This window comes from Pan troglodytes, chromosome 10, assembly GCF_028858775.2.
Source record: "Pan troglodytes isolate AG18354 chromosome 10, NHGRI_mPanTro3-v2.0_pri, whole genome shotgun sequence".
Taxonomy (NCBI): domain Eukaryota; kingdom Metazoa; phylum Chordata; class Mammalia; order Primates; family Hominidae; genus Pan; species Pan troglodytes.
The window spans coordinates 50103664-50123094 of NC_072408.2; the positions used below are offsets into that span (position 1 = coordinate 50103664).

The 19431-nt window shown below is 39.1% G+C and overlaps 1 protein-coding gene across 3 annotated transcripts in view; it reads right to left on the reverse strand.

Annotated features, from left to right (window-relative positions):
• The window catches only part of ARID2 (AT-rich interaction domain 2), a 181972-nt gene extending 162860 nt beyond the window's left edge, over positions 1-19112 (reverse strand). For all 3 annotated transcript variants that reach the window (XR_010148324.1, XM_016923580.4, XM_063786745.1), the window contains exons 1-3: positions 18264-19112; positions 18055-18148; positions 16861-16958 (exon numbers count right to left, since the gene is read on the reverse strand). Coding sequence is in view for 2 of the 3 variants with exons in the window: in XM_016923580.4 (XP_016779069.1) it covers positions 16861-16958; positions 18055-18148; positions 18264-18355 (284 nt within the window). In the remaining variant the exon portion in view is untranslated. The remainder of the gene's footprint in view (positions 1-16860; positions 16959-18054; positions 18149-18263) is intronic.
• Between the last annotated feature and the right edge of the window lie 319 nt (positions 19113-19431).

A 19431-nucleotide genomic window follows, 5' to 3' on the forward strand; every position in this document is an offset into this window, starting at 1 on the left:
CAAGTATCTGGGACCACAGACATGCACCATCATAACCAGCTACTTAAAACATTTTCTTTTGTAGAAGACAGGGTCTCACTACGTCTCAAACTCACTAGGCAGTTTGAGACTGCCTAGGTTGTCTCAAACTCCTGGCCTCAAGCAATCCTCCTGCCTCAGCCTCACAAAGTGCTGGGCCTACAGGCGTTGAGCCACCACACCTGGCCGTACATTGTTATTTGAGACATAATGCTACTGAACAATTAATATACTACAGTATAATATAAACATAACTTGTGTGTGCACTGGGAAACCAAAAAATTCACTCTCATTTTACTATCATATATATTAATGTGGTGGTCTGGAATCAAACCCACAGCATCTCTCAGGCATGTCTGTATTACTCTCTCAAATCTTACCCTACACAAGACTCTCTAGTCTCATATTGTAGCTTGTGAAGACAGATAGGGAGACATTAGTGTCTATTTTACTTAAAAACAACTTCAAGTACTGCATAGAATTGCACAAAATGACACATTTACCACAATGTTAATATTCTACAACTATAACTGACTCTTGATGCTTGTTTAATAAAACCACACAAAAAATGTTAAGCTTTAGGGACAGATGAATGAAATGCTATACTATTAATTCTGTAAGTTAGAAATTTTCAATTCTTTCAGAATTTCCCAAATTAGATTTCCCACTTGCTGAGAGGCCTACCATACCCACCTGAGTTCATAAGAAGCTCCCCAAGTGACAGGAGATCCTAATTCAGTTCAGCTACAATGTATCAGATGCCAAAAAGTGCATCGCCATTAAAAAAAAAAAATCCTTGACCCCAAGACTCTGATAGTAAACTAGGAGCAGTACATTATAACTCACAAAACTAAACTCTAATTCTGCACTAGCAATGGTACTTACAGGCTTTTTCCCTGATCTACAAGAGGATAATACCTATTTCCTAGAGTTGTTGCAAAAATCCACTGAGATAAATATTTGTAAAAATAAACTATAAACTGTACAGCAGCACACACGTTATTACAAAAAGATACATTAAAGAATTTTTTAAATAAAAATAAAAAGCCACAATCCCACAACTACCCTAACCATTTTCATATTTTTATTCCCTTGAAGTCCTTATCTTCAAATACTTTTTAATAAAATTATATTCATGTGAATTGGGGGAAGACAGTATAATATGCCTAGGTTCCAGGTTTAAATACTAGGTCCAGCCGGGCACGGTGGCTCACGCCTGTAATCCCAGCACTTTGGGAGGCTGAGGCGGGCAGATCACAAGGTCAGGAGTTTGAGAACATCCTGGCTAACACGGTGAAACCCCACCTCTACCTAAAATACAAAGAAAAATTAGCTGGGCGTGGTGGCGAGCGCCTGTAGTCCTAACTACTTGGGAGGCTGAGGCAGGAGAATGGCTTGAACCCGGGAGGCGGAGCTTGCAGTGAGCCTCGATCGCGCCACTGCACTCCAGCCTGGGTGACAGAGCGAGACTCCGTCTCAAAAAAAAAATACTAGATCCAGAACTTACTGTGTGACCCTGGGCAAGGTTCTTTAATACCTTTGTCCTGTTTTCTCATCTATAATACCAGGATATTAACAGTATCTATGTCATAGGGAGGTGTGAAGAGGAAATGAGTTACCACTTGGTGCAGTGCCCGGCACATGGCAAATTAAATAAACGTTAGCTAAAAAAATATAAACTTAACAGTCTGCTTTTAAAAAGATTCCACATGGTATCATAAACCAAAAGTATACTATTAAAGTTTCATAAGAAAAATACTTTAAAAAAAAAACTTTAGCATATGTTACATTGACTGTTTTTAAAACATATCTCCCTACCATCCCTTTGTCTAGATATTTTACAGTAATAGAATCAGGCTGGGTGGGTGGCTCAGGTCTGCAATCCCAACACTTTGGGAGGCCAAGCCAGGAGGATCACTTGAGGCCAGGAGTTGGAAACCATCCTGGGCAACACAGAAAGCCCTGGTCTCTACAAAATCTTTACACATCAGCCAGGTATGGTGGCACACACCTGTAGTCCTAGTTACTAGGGAGGCTGAAGTAGGAGGATCCCTTAAGCCAAGAAGGTTGAGGCTGCAGTGAACCATGATTGCACCACTACTCTTCATTCTCCAGCCTGGGTGGCAGAGCAAGATCCTGTCTCCAAAGGAAAAAAAAAAAAAAAAAAATATCAAACCAGAATCTATCTATTACTTCATACTTCCAGTAGAGGTCTCCATCTAAAAAATTATGTACTAGACTAACCTTTAAATGAGTATCCTTGGTTATTTAAAAAAAAAAAAACTATCAAATATATAAGCTTTATCAAATATGTAAGTTTAGGTTTTTACGAGTAAAATATTTAATATAAAGAATATTTGCAGTAAAAAGTGTTTTTTCTCTCTTAGTATAAGTCAGCAGAATCATCAACATAAAACCAGGCCAGGCGCAGTGGCTCATGCCTGTAATCCCAGCACTTTGGGAGGCCAAGGCGGGCAGATCACTTGAGGCCAGGAGTTCGAGAACAGCCTGGCCAAATGACGAAACCCTGTCTCTACTTAACGTACAAAAAAATTAGCCAGGCATGTTGTTGTGTGCCTGTAGTCCCACCTACTCAGGAGACTGAAACATGAGAATCACTTGAACCCAGGAGGTGGAGGTTGCAGTGAGCCGAGATTGCGCCACTGCATTCTAGCCTCGGTGACATAGTGAGACTTTGTCTCAAAAATAATAATAATAAATAAAGACCCCGTTTTATATAGCAAAGAAATCTCTGATAGTCTTCTAAAATTATTCCTTTTAAAACAGAATGGAGTGGTTAGTGTAATAAATGCAGCTCTGATTTGGTTTCTACTTTTCCCTTCCATCATTCAGTAGTAATAATCTTAGGCAAGTCAATTATCCCCACGCAGGCCTACCTGAAAAAGTATCCTTATTTCTACCCTTCCAGAAAGCAGAGGGCTAGACCATCTTCTTAAAATCCTTTCTAGTATTAAGACTGATGATACTACAAATCAATAAATAAATTCAGTAGCCATATCCAATTATAGCTAACTACACACTTCTTGCTCCTGTCTTTAGGAATCTAAATTTTCAGGTGCTGAAAGCTATACTACTGGGCTTCTACAAAACATTAAGTTTGTATACAATAGCTAATATCCACTTCAACTTAGCCCTTTAAATATGTAAGGCTTGGTAAATTCCTATAAGACTGGTTATGAGCAAGAACTGATCAATAAATCACCAAACAGTTTGCTTAAAACTCTAAAGAGTGCTGCTTACACACACACGTGCCTGCACAAACACACACATTTAAGCTAACCTCCACAGTTTATAAAGAGGGGGCCAAAGAAGGAGGGATATTCCAAGCAATTCTCAGAACTAGGAAGATTTTTTCAATAACCAAATTATGATTAATTGTGAGGATCAAATATACTATGTAAAAACACAACACATTTAATTTAGCATTGATGAATTTAAATGGATTCACGCAAACAAACATAAGATTTCTGACTGTGATTAAAGTACAAATTTGCTTTTCTTCTTTAGGGGGTTCATTAACCTATAATGAAGACTTGCAAGACTAAAATAATTATTTCTCATCTTGAGAATATAAAAATCAAGCAATAATTTAAATTATTGCCTTATTATTAAATATCAAGTAATGTAATCAATGGCCAGCAAAGAACAAAAGAGCAAAAACTGTTTCATAGATAGAAAAAGAAAGATAATTTTCCTCCAAATTTATCAGTTAGCACTGTAGCTGACTTGTATTTTTGTGTTAAATTCTTGGAACATAAGAAACACTCATATTCAAATATAAGGTGCAAAAATGGAATTTTAAAAATGTAATGTTCATCATTAGCCCCTCCCTTAAATATAGATAATACGTATGGATTAAAAAAAAGATACTAAACTCTAGTAGATAACACAAAAAATATCACTAAATGTGATTTCTAAGTCTAACAATACCACTCATTAAATAAACAGATAGATGAATACTTTCATATATCACAGGATTACTAAAATTAAAGTCAATAGTTAAGATTGCATCAAAACATATAACAGGCAGTATCTTAATGAGGAAATGTCAGAAGCATCAAACTAAGGTCAGCAACAAGGCAAAGAAAAGATGTTTCCATTTTCCCTACTAATTAACATTGCATGGATATACTGGTCAATGCAATTAGACAAAAGAAAGTAATTTGATGCATAACTTAGAAGAGTAAAACAATCCCTATTTGCAGATGACACACCAAGTATACAGGTAAAATTCTAAAAAAAAGAAAAAAAAATCAATCATAAAATCAAAATTATAAAACAATTTAGTAAGGCAGCAGGTTAGAAAATATAAAAGTTCAACAGCTTTTATATAAATAAATGATAACAAGAAAACATGAAACAGAAAACCACATTTTCAATAGCAACAATAACAATATCCCTAAGAATAAACTTTAGAAATGTTCAAACCCTATATAAAGAAAACTTTAGGCTCTGAATGACACAAAAAGATGTGAACAAGTGGAAAGACTTCCATTGCTCTTTGATAGGTCAACTCGGTATCATCACAAAATCAGTCCTTCAACTTATAAATTTAATGTAACCCCCATAAAAAGACCAACAAGCTTTTTTTTTCTGGAACTAGAACAAACTGATAGTAAAGTACACATGGAAAAATAAACATTAAAGAATAACCTTGTAAAAAAGAACTATGAGATGGGATTGGCACTATCAAAGATGAAAACATGTTAAAAAGTCTAGGCACAGTGGTGCATGTCTGTAGTCTCAGCTACTCAGGAGGCTGAGGCAGTTCGTTGCTTGAAAGTAAGAGTTCAATGCTGTCATATACTATGACTACACCTGTGAATAGCCACTGCACTCTAGCCTGGGCAACACAGTAAAATTTGTCTCTCTTTTTTTTTGAGACAGAGTCTTGCTCAGTCACCCAGGCTAGAGGGCAGTGGTGCGATCTCAGCTCACCACAACCTCCACCTCCTGGGTTCAAGCCTTTCTCCTGCTTCAGCCTCCCGAGTAGCTGGGATTACAGGCACCCACCACAGCACCTGACTAATTTTTGTATGTTTTTTTTTTTTTCTAGTAGAGATGGGGTTTCACTATCTCGGCCAGGCTGGTCTCGAGCTCCTGACCTCGTGATCCACCCACCTCGGCCTTCCAAAGTGCTGGGATTACAGGCATGAGCCACCATGCCCAGCCAACTCAATCTCTTTAAAAAACAAACAAACATGCTGTAATGTCTCAATAATTAAAATATGGTGAGATACCATTTCTTAATCCCCTATATTAGAGAAATTTAACAAGCCAGACAACAGAGCAAAGTTGTGGAAAACAGGTATTTTCATATACTGTTGGTAGAAATGCAAAAAGTTCTCTCCTACAAAGGGAATCTGGCAATATTTAACAAAACTACATGTGCATTTATTCTTTGATTGCCGCTTCAATCCCCACTTTAGTAATTAGCTCTAAAGACACAGCTGCAACAATCTGAAAATAGGTTTGCATAAAGTTACTAAGATTTACAGATTATTCACATGACATTATTTACTACAGTAACACTGGAAACAATCTAAGTGCCATTATGTAGGGAACTGGTTGAATAAACTAGGATATAGCTACACGATGGAACATTACGCAGCTGTTAAAAAAATAATAATGGGATTCTATGAACTTAGTGATTTTTCAAGATATATGAAGTGAAAAAAGGCAAAATATATATTTTTAATGAGCTTTATTTTAGGAAGGGAAACTAGGCTTAATCTTAATCTTACGTGTTTTACATATTCATAAATAAAATTTGTTGAATTTCATAATTCAACAAACATCACAAAATGCACTTACACAAACCTAGATGGTATATAGTCTACTACATACCTAGGCTATAAGGCATAGCCCATTGCTCTAAGCTACATACCTATACAGCATATTACTGTACCAAATACTGCAAGCAAGTATAATACAATGCTAAATATTTGTGTATCTAAACATATCTAAACACAGAAAAGGTACAGTAAAAATAAAATATTATATTCTTATGAAAACACAGTCATATATGCAGTCCATCATTTACCAAAACACTTTATGCAGTGCATGTCTGTACTTTTAACAATACATCTTCAGTCTAAACACAAAAAGAACTTCAAACAAATCTGTAGCTACTTGGTAGGTTTGTTGTTTGTTGTGGGATAACACTTCTGGAAGTATTCTATATGTACTGCAGAACTGAGAAGATGAACATATATACTATTGTAGAGAACTAGGATTCTTACCGAAGGTTAAGGGAGATACACGGAATGGAAGAAGGAAAAGAACTAGCTAGTATGGAGTGCAATTAGAAGTATCAGCATAGCCTCCTGATTTTCAAAATAAATGTATTTACAGACAAAATAATTTTTTCCCCAGCTCTGTTCTCTAAAAGGCCCTAGAAGAAAAAATAACCCAGTAGCAATGAGCACACCTATCACCTCGATCTTGGTTTCTATATACCATTCCGCATTAAATGGAACCAGGATTTTCAGAGAAATAGATGATTCTAGAGCTGGGTAGGCAAAATACAAGTAGACCCTGGAAGATCTTATTTTGTCAAAAAGGAAGGGCTCAAGAATAATAGACACATGTTAAAAAGATAAAGGAGCCAGCTTAAAAGGGCTCTCACTGGCCAAATCTAAGCAGTAAAATGCATAACAATGATAGATTTTAACCATTGCATAACATAAAAACCTAACTAATAAATAAATAAGAATGAAAATATGTTCCATATGTAAAAGGAGAAATGTAAAAGGAGCCAGGAGCAGTGGCTCATGCCTGTAATCCTAACACTTTGGAGGCCAATGCAAATGGATTGCTTAAGCCCAGAAGTTTGAGACCAGCCTGAGCAAAATGGCACAACCCTATCTCTATAAAACTACAAAAAACTAGCTGGGCAGGGTGGCATGCGCCTGTAGTCCCAGGTACTTGGGAGGCTGTGGTGGGAGGATGGCTTGAGCTGGAAGGTCAAGGCTGCAATGAGCCATGATTTGTGTCACTGTACTCCAGCCTGGGTGTTTTGAGACAGAGTGAGACCCAGTCTCAAAAACAAATAAATGTAAAAGAAATGATAGAGTTAGAAAACAAGCATCATAAAATGCTTGTATCATATTAATAACTGATTCAAGCACAAATAAATGCAAGTATCATATTAATAACTGATTCAAGCCCAAACCATCAGTGGATGTTAAAACTACTGGGTAAAAGTTTGATGGTAAGCAAGATAGTTTCATGGTCTCAAGGTATGTCGCTACAGAATACTTATTAATTCAAAAAGAGAAAATGGTAACTTTACAGTGGAGAAATCAGGAGGATACCACCTTAATCTCAGCAATAATGAGACAAAGTGACATGACATGTCTCTTGCCAAAAATGCCTAACTTAAATCCTGAAAAAATATTAGACAACTCCAAACTTTATAGTACTTCTGGCCTGTATAGTTCAAAATGTAACATCACAAAAGACACAAAAAGGCTGAAGAACTACAGATATGATAACTACATGCAATACAAGATAATGAATGGGGTTGGGGGATATGATTGCTATAAAAGGCATCTTTGGGACAATTGTTAAAATTTGATTTAAGGTCTACATAATAGAGAATACAATTTTATCCATGTTAAGGTTTCTGAATGTAATAACTGTCCATTGTTACATTAGCGAATGATTTTACTCTTAGGTCATAACAATATAAATAAAAGACATTATACTGTAATAATATCCAATGAATAAAACGACAGTGATAATGTGTGTATGTGTATATAAACACACACACACACTTGCCACATTTGCTTTATATTTTTCTTTTTATATGTGATAGTGTGTGTATGAGTGTGCACACCATCACATATAAAAAGAAAAATATAAACCAAATGTGGCAAAACAATTAATTGGTTGATCTACAGGAAGTGTAAGCAAAAGTTCACATATAGATAGCAAAAGAAATTTAACAATTTTGAAAAGGAAAAACATGGCAAAAAAAGAAGAAAATAATGGATTCACCATTTCTCTCTCAACTGGACTATATCAAAAATCACATACATTTTTACTACTAGATTGAATTACTACATTGCAATATGAGGCTACCTAAAAAGACAACTCAGAAATTCAAAAGTTTGACTCTTTAATGGTGTAAACTAAAAATTATACCAAACCACTTAAGAACTCTTGATAGGCTACCTATTATTTGCAAGCACACTGGGAGGTACAAGTTACTCTAAGCCACTAACTACTGTTTATGAAGTTCTATGTGGTCTGATCTGAGCTCAAGCGTATTGCAAATTCACTTAATCTATGAACCATTATGGAAAGTGTGATCAACCTGAGCCTTACTACTGAAAAAGTTAAATTCATCCCATTTTTAAAATATTACAAATTAGGTATTTTCTGGACAGGGCCCTAGCTATGGTCTCTTCCTTGACCTATTGTAATAGAAGAATGTTCCCACTGATCTCATGTATGTTTATATTAACATTTTATTTATTTAAAATTAATCGCTGGGCTAGCATAGAGACAGAATAAAATTTCACCCAAAAACACTTCACCATGAAAGATACGTATTATTTAATAAAGATCATCTTTGTGCACACAGCAATTGACTACTGGGCACTATACATAAATACTTATCAAGTATGACAGTAAGAACTCAGAAAGACCAGAATTATGGAACCTGGCCATATTTTACAATAAGATGTTTATCCAAACAATAGATTACACAACCTTATTTGAATTCTTCATAAAAAGTAACTTTCTATTTTATCCCAATTATATGGTAGTTTTAAAAATTATTTACTGATACAAATAAAAGCCAAGCACACCTGGAACATGGAATATACCTGCATAAGATGAATAGCAACTATGGATAATGTAGGATTATCTATAAGACAATGCTCTGGCCGGGCACAGTGGCTCACGCCTGTAATCTCAGCACTTTGGGAGGCCAAAGCAGGTGAATCACCTGAGGTCAGGAGTTTGAGACCAGCCTGGCCAACATGGTGAAACCCCATTTCTACTAAAAAAGCAAAAAAACAAAATAATTAGCTGGGCATGGTGGCGGGCACCTATAATCCCAGCTACTTGGGAGGCTGAGGCAGGAGAATCACTTGAACCCAAGAGGTGGAGGCTGCAGTGAGCCAAGATCACACCACTGCACTCTAGCCTGGGTAACAAGAGCGAAACTGTCTCAAAAAGAAAAAAAAAGACAACACTCTGTAAAATGTACAGCAGGTCTATCAGCAGGGAAGGGAATGGGAAGGTGAAGCAGGGAAAGTAGGGTCTGAAAATATGTAAAATATCCTTTCCTGACTAGCAAATGTGGCTGACACTTAAGGCTGGGAGTTGGATATAACCTAAAGCCTTAAAAAAAAAAAAAAAAAAAAAAAGTAGCCCATATGCCCCAGGAAGAAAAAAGTTTGGGTGGCATAAAGAATTTTTTCCCTTGCTTTTATACATAAAAAAAGAAAGAATATTTTTCCTAGTTGTTATTTTTTCTAAGATTAAATAACACAATTACTTCTCAAATTTGAAATGATAAAAATAAAATCTCCGGCCAGCCGGGTGCAGTGGCTCATGCCTGTAATCCCAACACTTTGGGAGGTCAAGACGGGTGGATCACCTGAGATCAGGAGTTTGTAGACCAGCTTGGCCAACTGAAACCCCATCTCTACTAAAATACAAAAATTAGCCGGGTATGGTGGCACACGCCTGTAATTCCAGCTACCTGGGAGACTGAGGCAGGAGAATCACTGGAACCCAGGAGGTGAAGGTTGCAGTGAGCCAAGATCATGCTACTGCACTCCAGCCTGAGTGACAGAGAGCAACTCCGTCTCAAAAATAAATAAAAATAAATAAATAAAATCTCCCATATGAAAATGTTTTGAAAAACAAAGCTGGTGGACATTAAACAAAACAGGTTATTGTTAGTATTATTACTTTCACAGGAATTTATACATGTTAACTCTACTACGAAATACCAGGACAGACCAACAAAATTTTCACAAACAAGCATCCAGTAAATTCAGTAAAACAAATGGTACTCCATTTGGAAAGAATATAGTAAAGTTCTATGAGAAAAAAAAACCATGCATATATATAAAGAAAGTTCTCCAATTAGGAATAAGTGAGGAACACTTATTTTTAATTAATTTTTTTAATCCAAATTACATAAACACACTTAGGATAAGTTAGAATTTGGTAGTTCATTTACTCTTTTTTTCCCTTAACTAAAGTAGAGCCCTTGTTACCTTCTCTAGAGTCCAGAGACAAAGTATAAGGTGTGTCCAAGCTGTGGTCAGAGATGACAGGTGCAGCTTGAGCAGGTGCCCCTAGACCAGATGTCACCTAGAGGTTTTGTTCTGGATGTAACCCTGACCAATATGTTCATGCCATGTTAAACTAGTCATCTCAGCAACTAAATTGGTTTCATTACAATACTTAGATCAACTGTTCTCAAACTTCAGTGTACTTAAGAATCACCTGGAGCACTTTTTGGAAATACATATTAATCAAATTATTAATACCTAAAACCACTGTTCAATCTTAGCATCACTAAAAGGGGACAACTAAACAGTATATGCCTCATGATATGATGAAAAGCACAGCACTACCTATTAAGTATGCCTAAAATATTAAATCTGAATATTATTAACCTTTCGATCTATCACTTTTCAGCAAATATGTATGAGGGATAGAGGAACAAGTTAATTGACACCAAAAGAAAGCAATCAAAGCCAGAATTTAAGACAGTCTAAAGAACAAATTGACCCCTTTACTCCAAATCAATGGTATAATGGGGAAAAAAAGGGCGGGGGGAGAGGGAAGGCAGCAGCCAAAACATCAAAACCAGCACATTCTCCCTGGGGTTCCACCAAAAATTTCTATGGCAGTAAGATGGGAGTGAAGCCCTGTAAACACTGACTTAGATATTCATGGAATATGGGTCTATCATTTTTGGTCAACAATTCAGAACGTGATAGCTATTCCTGGACATCACTAAGAGATTTCCATTCCAGCAATAGTTTATTGCAATGTATTTAGTCAAATGAATTACCAATTCACAACATAATGAATACACAGAAAGTATCCAAGCACAAGTGAAATTTATGTTTTAAAACAGAAAAAAATTTGTTATTTCTTTTATCACATTATAGTTTAAACAGTAGAAAATGTATAGTTGTGCATCTCTTAGGTTGGTGCACAAGTAATTGCAGTTTTGGCGATGGTGTTACACTATTTACTGTGGGGTGAAACACTGGTGAAACACTATTTACTATGGGGAAGGGAAGAGAAGTAGTAATGTTTCCCCAAAATGTCTAGAGATCCACAATACACATTAGCAAAATAAAGTCTCTAAGAAGTCCCGCAATAAAGTAACCCAAGTTTAGCCTTTTGCTCAAGTTCATTTCGTCTTCTTTTCATGGAAATATATTAACATTTCTGGAAAACTAGTGTTTCTAGAGCACAAACTCTAGTTGGCCCTGAATACCAAAGACTGTGGTGATCAAAGCAGCAAAAGGAGAATCCCCTCAACCCCATCTGTCTGCTCCATTTATCCTCTATGTCCTTCCCAATTCAGACAAAATCCATTTTTACCATTAAACTTTAGTAGGTCTGGAAAACACCCAATAAGCACCTTCACAATATAATTAAAACTTTTAAATACTTTACCTAAAAATATATATTAAGTACCTGCTCACTGACTAATGAAATGCAGTTAAAACTGTGTTTTTCCTTCCTTTCCAACTTCTAATTTCATTCAGTTTGAGAATATAAAATATCTAGTAGCAATATACTTTTTTTTTTTTTTTTCAGACGGAGTCTCGCTCTGTCACCCAGGCTGGAGTGCAGTGGCACGATCTCGGCTCACTGCAAGCTCCGCCTCCCGAGTTCAAGTGATTCTCCTGCCTCAGCCTCCCGAGTAGCTGGGACTACAGGTGCATGCCACCACGCCCAGCTAATTTTTTGTATTTTTAGTAGAGACGGGGTTTCACTGTGTTAGCCAGACTGGTCTTGATCTCCTGACCTCGTGATTCGCCTGCCTTGGCCTCCCAAAGTGTTGGGATTACAGGGCGTGAGCCACCACGCCCGGCCGCAATATACTTGTCTATCAAAGACATTATAGATTTCACACAATCAACTATGAAAATACTGAATCCACAACAAAGCAGAAATAGGATTATGAAAGAGTGCTTCTATTCAGGGACATTTTTAGTTAACAGCTAAGGTAGAAAATTTAACTGCAAAAAAAAAGCATATAAACATTTTTGGGAATTATAATGTTCTCATTTTGTATCCTCAGGAAAATTTGTAACCTCAGTGAAAACTATCTGTCTTAGAAAGAACTCAATTTATTTCTACTTTGGGCAATTTAAGCTCTAAAAACATGGATTCTAAGACATAACACTAACCTAGCTGAGCTTTGATAAGTCTTTCAACTTTCTCCACTTTCTGCTCTTCCTTTCAACAAGTCTGCATGTCCTTTAAAAACGTAACAGAATATCAGAAAATATCAAAATCAGGTTTTTTGTTTTTTAAAATGGATACACTGCCAGGCTCAGTGGCTCACTTTTGTATCCCAGCACTTTGGAAGGCTGAGGCACAGTGGCTCACTTTTGTATCCCAGCACTTTGGAAGGCTGAGGCGGGAGGATACCTTGAAGCCAGGCATTCAAGACAAGCATGGGCAACAAAGCAAGACCCCTGTCTACACACACACACACACACACACACACACACAAGATACAGTTTATAAAGTTAAATTTGAAATACATGCATGAATAACTTATTGATATATTTGTCTTCCAATCTCCATATACTTTTATTTTCCTTCCTTGAATAAGAAGGGCAATCAGTTTATTCAGTTCCGTTTAGCAATTTACAAACTCAGTGCTTATATACCTAAGGCTTTCTCTTAAAAGAATTGATCTATATGGTGGACACTAACTAGAGAACACATGAGTGTATTCATTCAATTTAACTAACAAATGTAAACTCCCTCAAATGGTGTAATTTAAGAAAGAGCTTTACCCACCAAGAAAAAAAAAAAATACAATAAATTCACAATGCGATTGAAAATGTACTATGGTAAACATAACTCTACAATTAAGTTTCTGACTATTCTAAAGGTAGGTACATATAAATAGAAATGAATATTTCAGTGCCAGAAAACTAGTAACATATAGTTTTGTACAATAAATTTTTAATGTCCAAGATATTTCACCCCCTTTCCAAAAAATCAAGTTTTATAAAGGAAACATCAAGTTAACCTTGACTATAGCTGTAATATTGGCATCAGTAAGCAAAAACAAAATTTTAAAATATTTGAAATATTTACCTAAATCTTCATACCAAAACTTCAAATTCTTAACCCAGATAAGACCAGCAAACTGTCCCCCAATTTCAACAACAAAACAGAACAAAAAATTAAAATCCACCAAGTAAATATGGAACACATTAGGCAAAGAGATACTTGGGCATAAATTTGACCATAAGTAATTTCCAAATATTATTGAACACATGTCATGAACACAACATTTTGGTCCAATTAATGAAATGTTCCCTAAGCCATTTAATTTTTTTTTTTTTTTTGCACTTTAATATCTCCATCTACAAAATGTGGGAAACTATACCTTATCCTTTCATACTATAGGAATATCCTAATAATAAACATTGGTGGAACACATTGAGATGTACATGCCAAGAAAAGGAACTACATGAAAATAAAGTGCATAAACATCACAGATGATTAGTATCCAATTTTTAATTTATTTATTTTATTTTATTTTTTTGAGAAAGAGTCTCGCTCTGTCGGCCAGGCTAGAGTGCAGTAGCACGATCTCCGCTCACTGCAACCTCCGTCTCCCGGGCTCAAGCAATTCTCCTGCATCAGCCTCCCAAGTAGCTGGGATTACAGGCATGAGCCACCATGCCAGGCTAATTTTTCTATTTTTGGTAGACACGGGGTTTCACCATGTTGGCCAGGCTGGTCTCAAACTCCTGACCTCAGGTAATCCGTCTGCCTCGGCCTCCCAAAGTGCTGAGATTACAGGTGTGAGCCACCGCACCTGGCCTCCAATTTTTAAATAGACTGCTTTTACACATTATCTGTAAGCACTTTACTTTTTTTTAATTTTTAATTTTTGTGGGTACACAGTAGGTGTATATATTTCTGGAGTAGGTGAGATACTTTGATACAGGCAGGCACTTATATTTGTAAAAATTAAATGCCAATGTTAAAATAATCAATTGCATTTTCAATTTTAGACTCTAAGAAATTTTTGTAGACAAGCTATAACTGAATAAATGTATATTTGAGAAAATTAAGTTAATGTCTGGCAGACCATTAATACTCAAGTCTATATTTAATGACTGTCAATATTTGTATCAAAAATAACAAAACACTATTAAAATATACATGGCCAGCATACTAGCTTGCTCTTCCTAATTTAAATTATCTGTAATATTATGAAGATATATCATAGAACACTAGGCTAACAGCCAACCATCCAATTAATAGCAAACTTACAGGGGAATGTGAGCAAATATTAAACTTGTAAAGGAGGAATAACACATATGACAGTCTTACAATAGGTCAAATGAAAAAGCAGTTCATATTAAAAAATTATTCCACTTGTAATTTAAAAAACACACTGCATTATCTGCTCATCAGTAATGATGATATTCAATCTGACGTGGCAAAGAGGTAACTTATCAAGTCACTCGATTACTATTTCTTACTATGAAGAGCCAATCTTATGGGTAGGTAATAGAATTGCTGTTACTTGGCATCTTGTCTGCCAATTAAGATTTTTCAGAGGAAGGTGTAAAAGCTAGCATCATATATATCCTCTTACTGTGCAATATTAGACCACCAGGAAAAAATTCTTTCAAGGTTGGTAGTACCTAAGTTTTGACCAGCATATTTCTTTTGTATTTCTTTACAAGCCATGCAAATCTTCACATGGTTTTATTTTCCAAAACAAATGCTTCAACTTTTTTCCTAGTAGCCTAGCTACAACCCTGCAAAAACAAACCTAGAGAGTGACATATGGAGGAAAAACAAGTTTAACTAAGGACATAGTTCAAAAAGCAGCTTCTAATAAGAGCAAAAAGCCCAATTTGATCTGAAGACCATGTAAATACTTACAATGTTGAAACTATATAGTTAAAAACAGTACCTATAATTAATGATATCCTCCCAAGATAAAAATGACAACTGGAAAAATGATATTTATAATTAAATTTGTTAAAAAAAATTGGAAGCCTAGATATTAATTTGATTATGCTAAAACTATTAGTATGAATGTAAACTCTTCAGAAAAATATACATCTCATGAATCATGTATATTCTATAGTACTTTCTGGTTATAAAATTTAAGTCAATCAATCTAACAAATATGAAGCAAAACTTCAAAAATATGTATTTCAAACAGTCCAAAATTCAAATGCTTTAAACTGATAAAAACATAAAACCAGAATATGTATTAACATGTTCCTCTCAATATCATAAATAGAAATGAGCAAATGAATGTCACGATGAATATAAAACTCTCTTGTTTCTCACCCCACTACTAACTCAACAGTTTTGGAGGTTAATTTTGCTTTTTGATTTAGCCCTTTAATTTAAAATGTACTCTGACACAAATGCCATCACACACACACAATAGATGACAACCATATTTAATATTTTCTAGACTTCCTGTGTAACTCAATAACTACTCCACAAAGTTCTGCGAACTCCAGCTTCAAGCCTGAAGTCAATCTAAGATAGCCAATAGAAAGTACACCTGTGCGATTACTGCATTTCCTATTTCAGAATGCTGAACGTAATACACAATAACTGAGTGCATCTGAAGCAATAATAAATGCAAAACTTAAATTATGCAGAAGCCACCTTACAAAAAAAGGCCTGTAATATCACTATTAAAAAGCAATAAATACAAAGAATATCATTTTAGTTTTTAATAACACCAACTAACTTAGGATCCTCTAAGATAAGTACTTTAAAAATAAAACACAGCCTCATGATAAATTACAATATGAAAGTATTCCTAGAAGAAAAACTAGAGGCAAAAAAAAAAAACGCTAAATCACAAAATATATCATCTAGACTGTATCACATACCAAGTGAATAAGAAATTAAACTTTGCCGAATAAGCAGTCAAAAAAGAAGAGGGAGAATGAAAGAAAATCCAGATTATAGTATCCCATTTCATAGTATCCCCATTTTGCTAAAGATATAATAATCCTTTCGAACGTTTTTAAGTCACTGGAAATTCAACAAAAAGTAATTATCAAAACAATCCTGGTCACCTAAGTCACCAACATGTTATGCCATGTAGGAATATTCTACTGAAAAACCTATTCAATGACACTGTTCCAAACAAGAAGTTTCATTAAAAAAAAAAAATTCTTAAAGCCAGAATTTTTTAAACTAAAGGAGTTTCCAAAACAAAGAAAAAAATTTTCCCAAAGGTTACAAAGTTTCCTTAACTATCTTAAGTCTTTTACTAAGCATCACCTTTCTGCCCCTCAGTGGGTATCAAGCGATCAATAACAATGTCACAAAAGAATGTTTACCAAGATTGGGGCTGGGGTGTCACCTGTAACGATTTTGTATGAAAAATGTAAACGATCCTGAAATTGGTGAGGAAGACTTTCACCTTCCTACAATCTCACTTTATTTATATTAAATGTGTCTCAGTCTGAAATGAACAAGAGCTTAAGAACTGTTTGGTGTGCAAGGTTTGCTTTTGTTTTTGCTAAAAACAAATCTCTCCATAAGTCCCTTATTTCCAAATACTATGGAAAAGTCACTACTACTCACCGCAAGTAATACTGTTTTAAAGCAAAGGCAGCGTTAGAACAACTTCTGGGAAAGTTGAACTCTTCAACAATTTCTCCCCACTGATTCTTCTCAGAAACCTGGTAAAACACAGGCACAGTTGTCTGAACGTGAACAATCTAAGAAAATCTTAACCTAACTATGAAATAAATACCCATTCTACAGAGATCTGTAGATACCTAAGGCATCAGTGGGTGTTTCGGATCGATCGGTAAGAGTTACTAAGCAAGGGCTTCTTGAATCACTGTGTTTTCACCAGAGAGCCCTGTATTTAATACCACTTGTTTTGTTTGGGGGTGGGGGGGGGGGGGTTTGGTGGGTTTGTTTTGTTTTTGAAGCCCGGACAATAACCAATCGCAAGTCCCTCTGTCGCCCCCTTTTAAATCTCAACGCGGTCCGTTTACACTAAAAAAAAAAAAAAAAAAAAAAAAAAAAAAAAAAAGTTCAAAAGGATCAATACAGTTCCGGACAGCGACGTCCGCGGGTTGGTGGGGGGGCCGGGGCTGGGGCCGATTCCGATCCCTCTCCCAGATCTATCCATCTCCATAGGCCCTTCTTTGAGGCCTACAGCTTCTGCCTAGCCTTGAAGCCTAAGATGGCTATTTGGAGACAGGTCCTGGTTTCTTTTGTTAGCTGTATAAACCGAGGGCGACGGGGCCGAGGCTGTGCCCCCGGCTGCCGGGATCATTTCGCAGCCGATTATCGATGTTAAACCTGCCCGCGCTAATTTTGAGTTGCACGAAAACTGCTCTCAGAGTCTGTGTGTCTCTGTGTCTCCGCCTGTGCTAGAGCGGCAGCGGCGGCAGAGCTGACTCGCGAGCGAGCGGGCGGGCGGCGCGGGAGCGGGGCGGGCGCGGGGCTCAGGCTGGCGCCCCGCACGCCCGCACTCCCCGCCGCGGCGCTCAGACCCCGCCGGCCCGACCGGGCACCGGGCAGGGCGCGAGCCGGCGCCGGGCCGCCCGCCCGCCGGAGCCCCGCGCCCGCCGCGCGCACGCGAGCCACCAGGCCAAAAACAGCCCCGCCGCCGTCCGCCTCCGTGCCACCGGCTGGGAGCGAAAAGAACGCCTTTTGCCCCCGCGGGCCACCCCCCCAGCCCCAAGCGCCCACTCCGGGGTCAAAGGAGACTTTTTGGAGGAGGCCAGCGAGAGGGAAATACAAATTAAAACTTCCACTCACCTTCGCGAATCCGCCTAAAGTAGTGACTCTGGTGTAGAGACCGTGAAGATCCAGCTCCTTCCCACCCACCGCAGGGATTTTTTTAAAAGGCGACCTGCGGGAGAGAGAAAGCCCCGCACTTGTCAGCCGGGACCCCGTGCCCGGCCCGGGCGGGAGAGCCCCGTTCGCCCCGGCTCGCCCCGGCGCTGCCCCCCCGGTTCTGCTCTCACCCTCTGCTGTGGTGGAACTGCCGCAGCTCGTCCAGGAAAGCGAGTCCCTTTCTCCGCTCGTCCGGAGGCGCCTTCCCCGTCGAGTTTGCCATTATTTTTTCAAAGGAGGTTTTTAAAAAACCCAGATCGGTGTTTTAAAAGCGCCCCCCGCTCCCAGCGCTTCCTACCAGAGCCCGGAGCCCATTCCTCGGCCGGCGGCGGCGGGGCTCAGTCATGGGCCGGCGGTGGCGGCGGCGGCGGCGGCGGCGGCGGCGGCGCAGGGAGGGAGGGAGGGAGGGGGAGGAGGAGGAGGAGGGGAAGGAGGGAGCAGGAGGCCAGGGGGAGAGGAGGGAAGGAGGGAGGGGAATTTCTAAAAAAGTTTAAAGAAATCGGAGCGAAACTAGAAGGGCAGGCGACTGCCGGATCCGCGCGAAGCCGCGGGGCGAGCGCGGCCCCCACCCCTTCCTTCCCTCCCTCCCCGTGGCCCGGCTCTCGCCCGCCTCTCAGCGCCGCCGGCTGAGGCAGCTCAGCCCGGGGACGCGATTCAACATGGTGCTGCTGCCGGGGGCGCGCGAGCGGGCGATGGGCAAGGCGAGCCGATGGTGAGGGGTCTGGGCGGCCAGAGGCCCAAGAGTTTCGGCGGCGGCGGCGGCGGCGGCGGGGCTAGGGCAGGCGGGGCTGGGGGTGGGGAGGGGGAGGTCTGTGTGGTGGTTTGTGGAAAGCGCGGTGACAGCGTGTATTTCGGCCCCGGCTCCGCGGGGCCCTCGCACACATTCACGCGCGGCCTCGGCCGCGGAGGCCAGGGCGTCCCCGGGCAGAAGCACCAGCGGCAGCTGAGCCGCTGCGCGCCGCCCGCCTGCTTCCCTCCCCGCCAGCCTCCCTCTCTGCCGCCGCCACGGCCTGGCAGCCAGTGTCACACAGCGACCCCCGAGGGCTGGCCGCGGCACTGCGCCTGGCTCCACACCGCCCCGGCAGATCCTCGCGGGGAACAATAGACTCGACTCGCCGGGCTTAGGGTTCGTCTGCAATGTGCCGCACATTTCACACGCACACAAAGCCGGCGGAAAGGGGGGCGGTGCGGGGAAACGGCCACTACCGGTTGTTCCAGGGTTAGGGGTGGAGGCGATGTTCGCGTCCCCGGCCCGGCTGTTGGAAGGGCCGCCTCGGAGTCCCCGCCCGCCCGACAGAA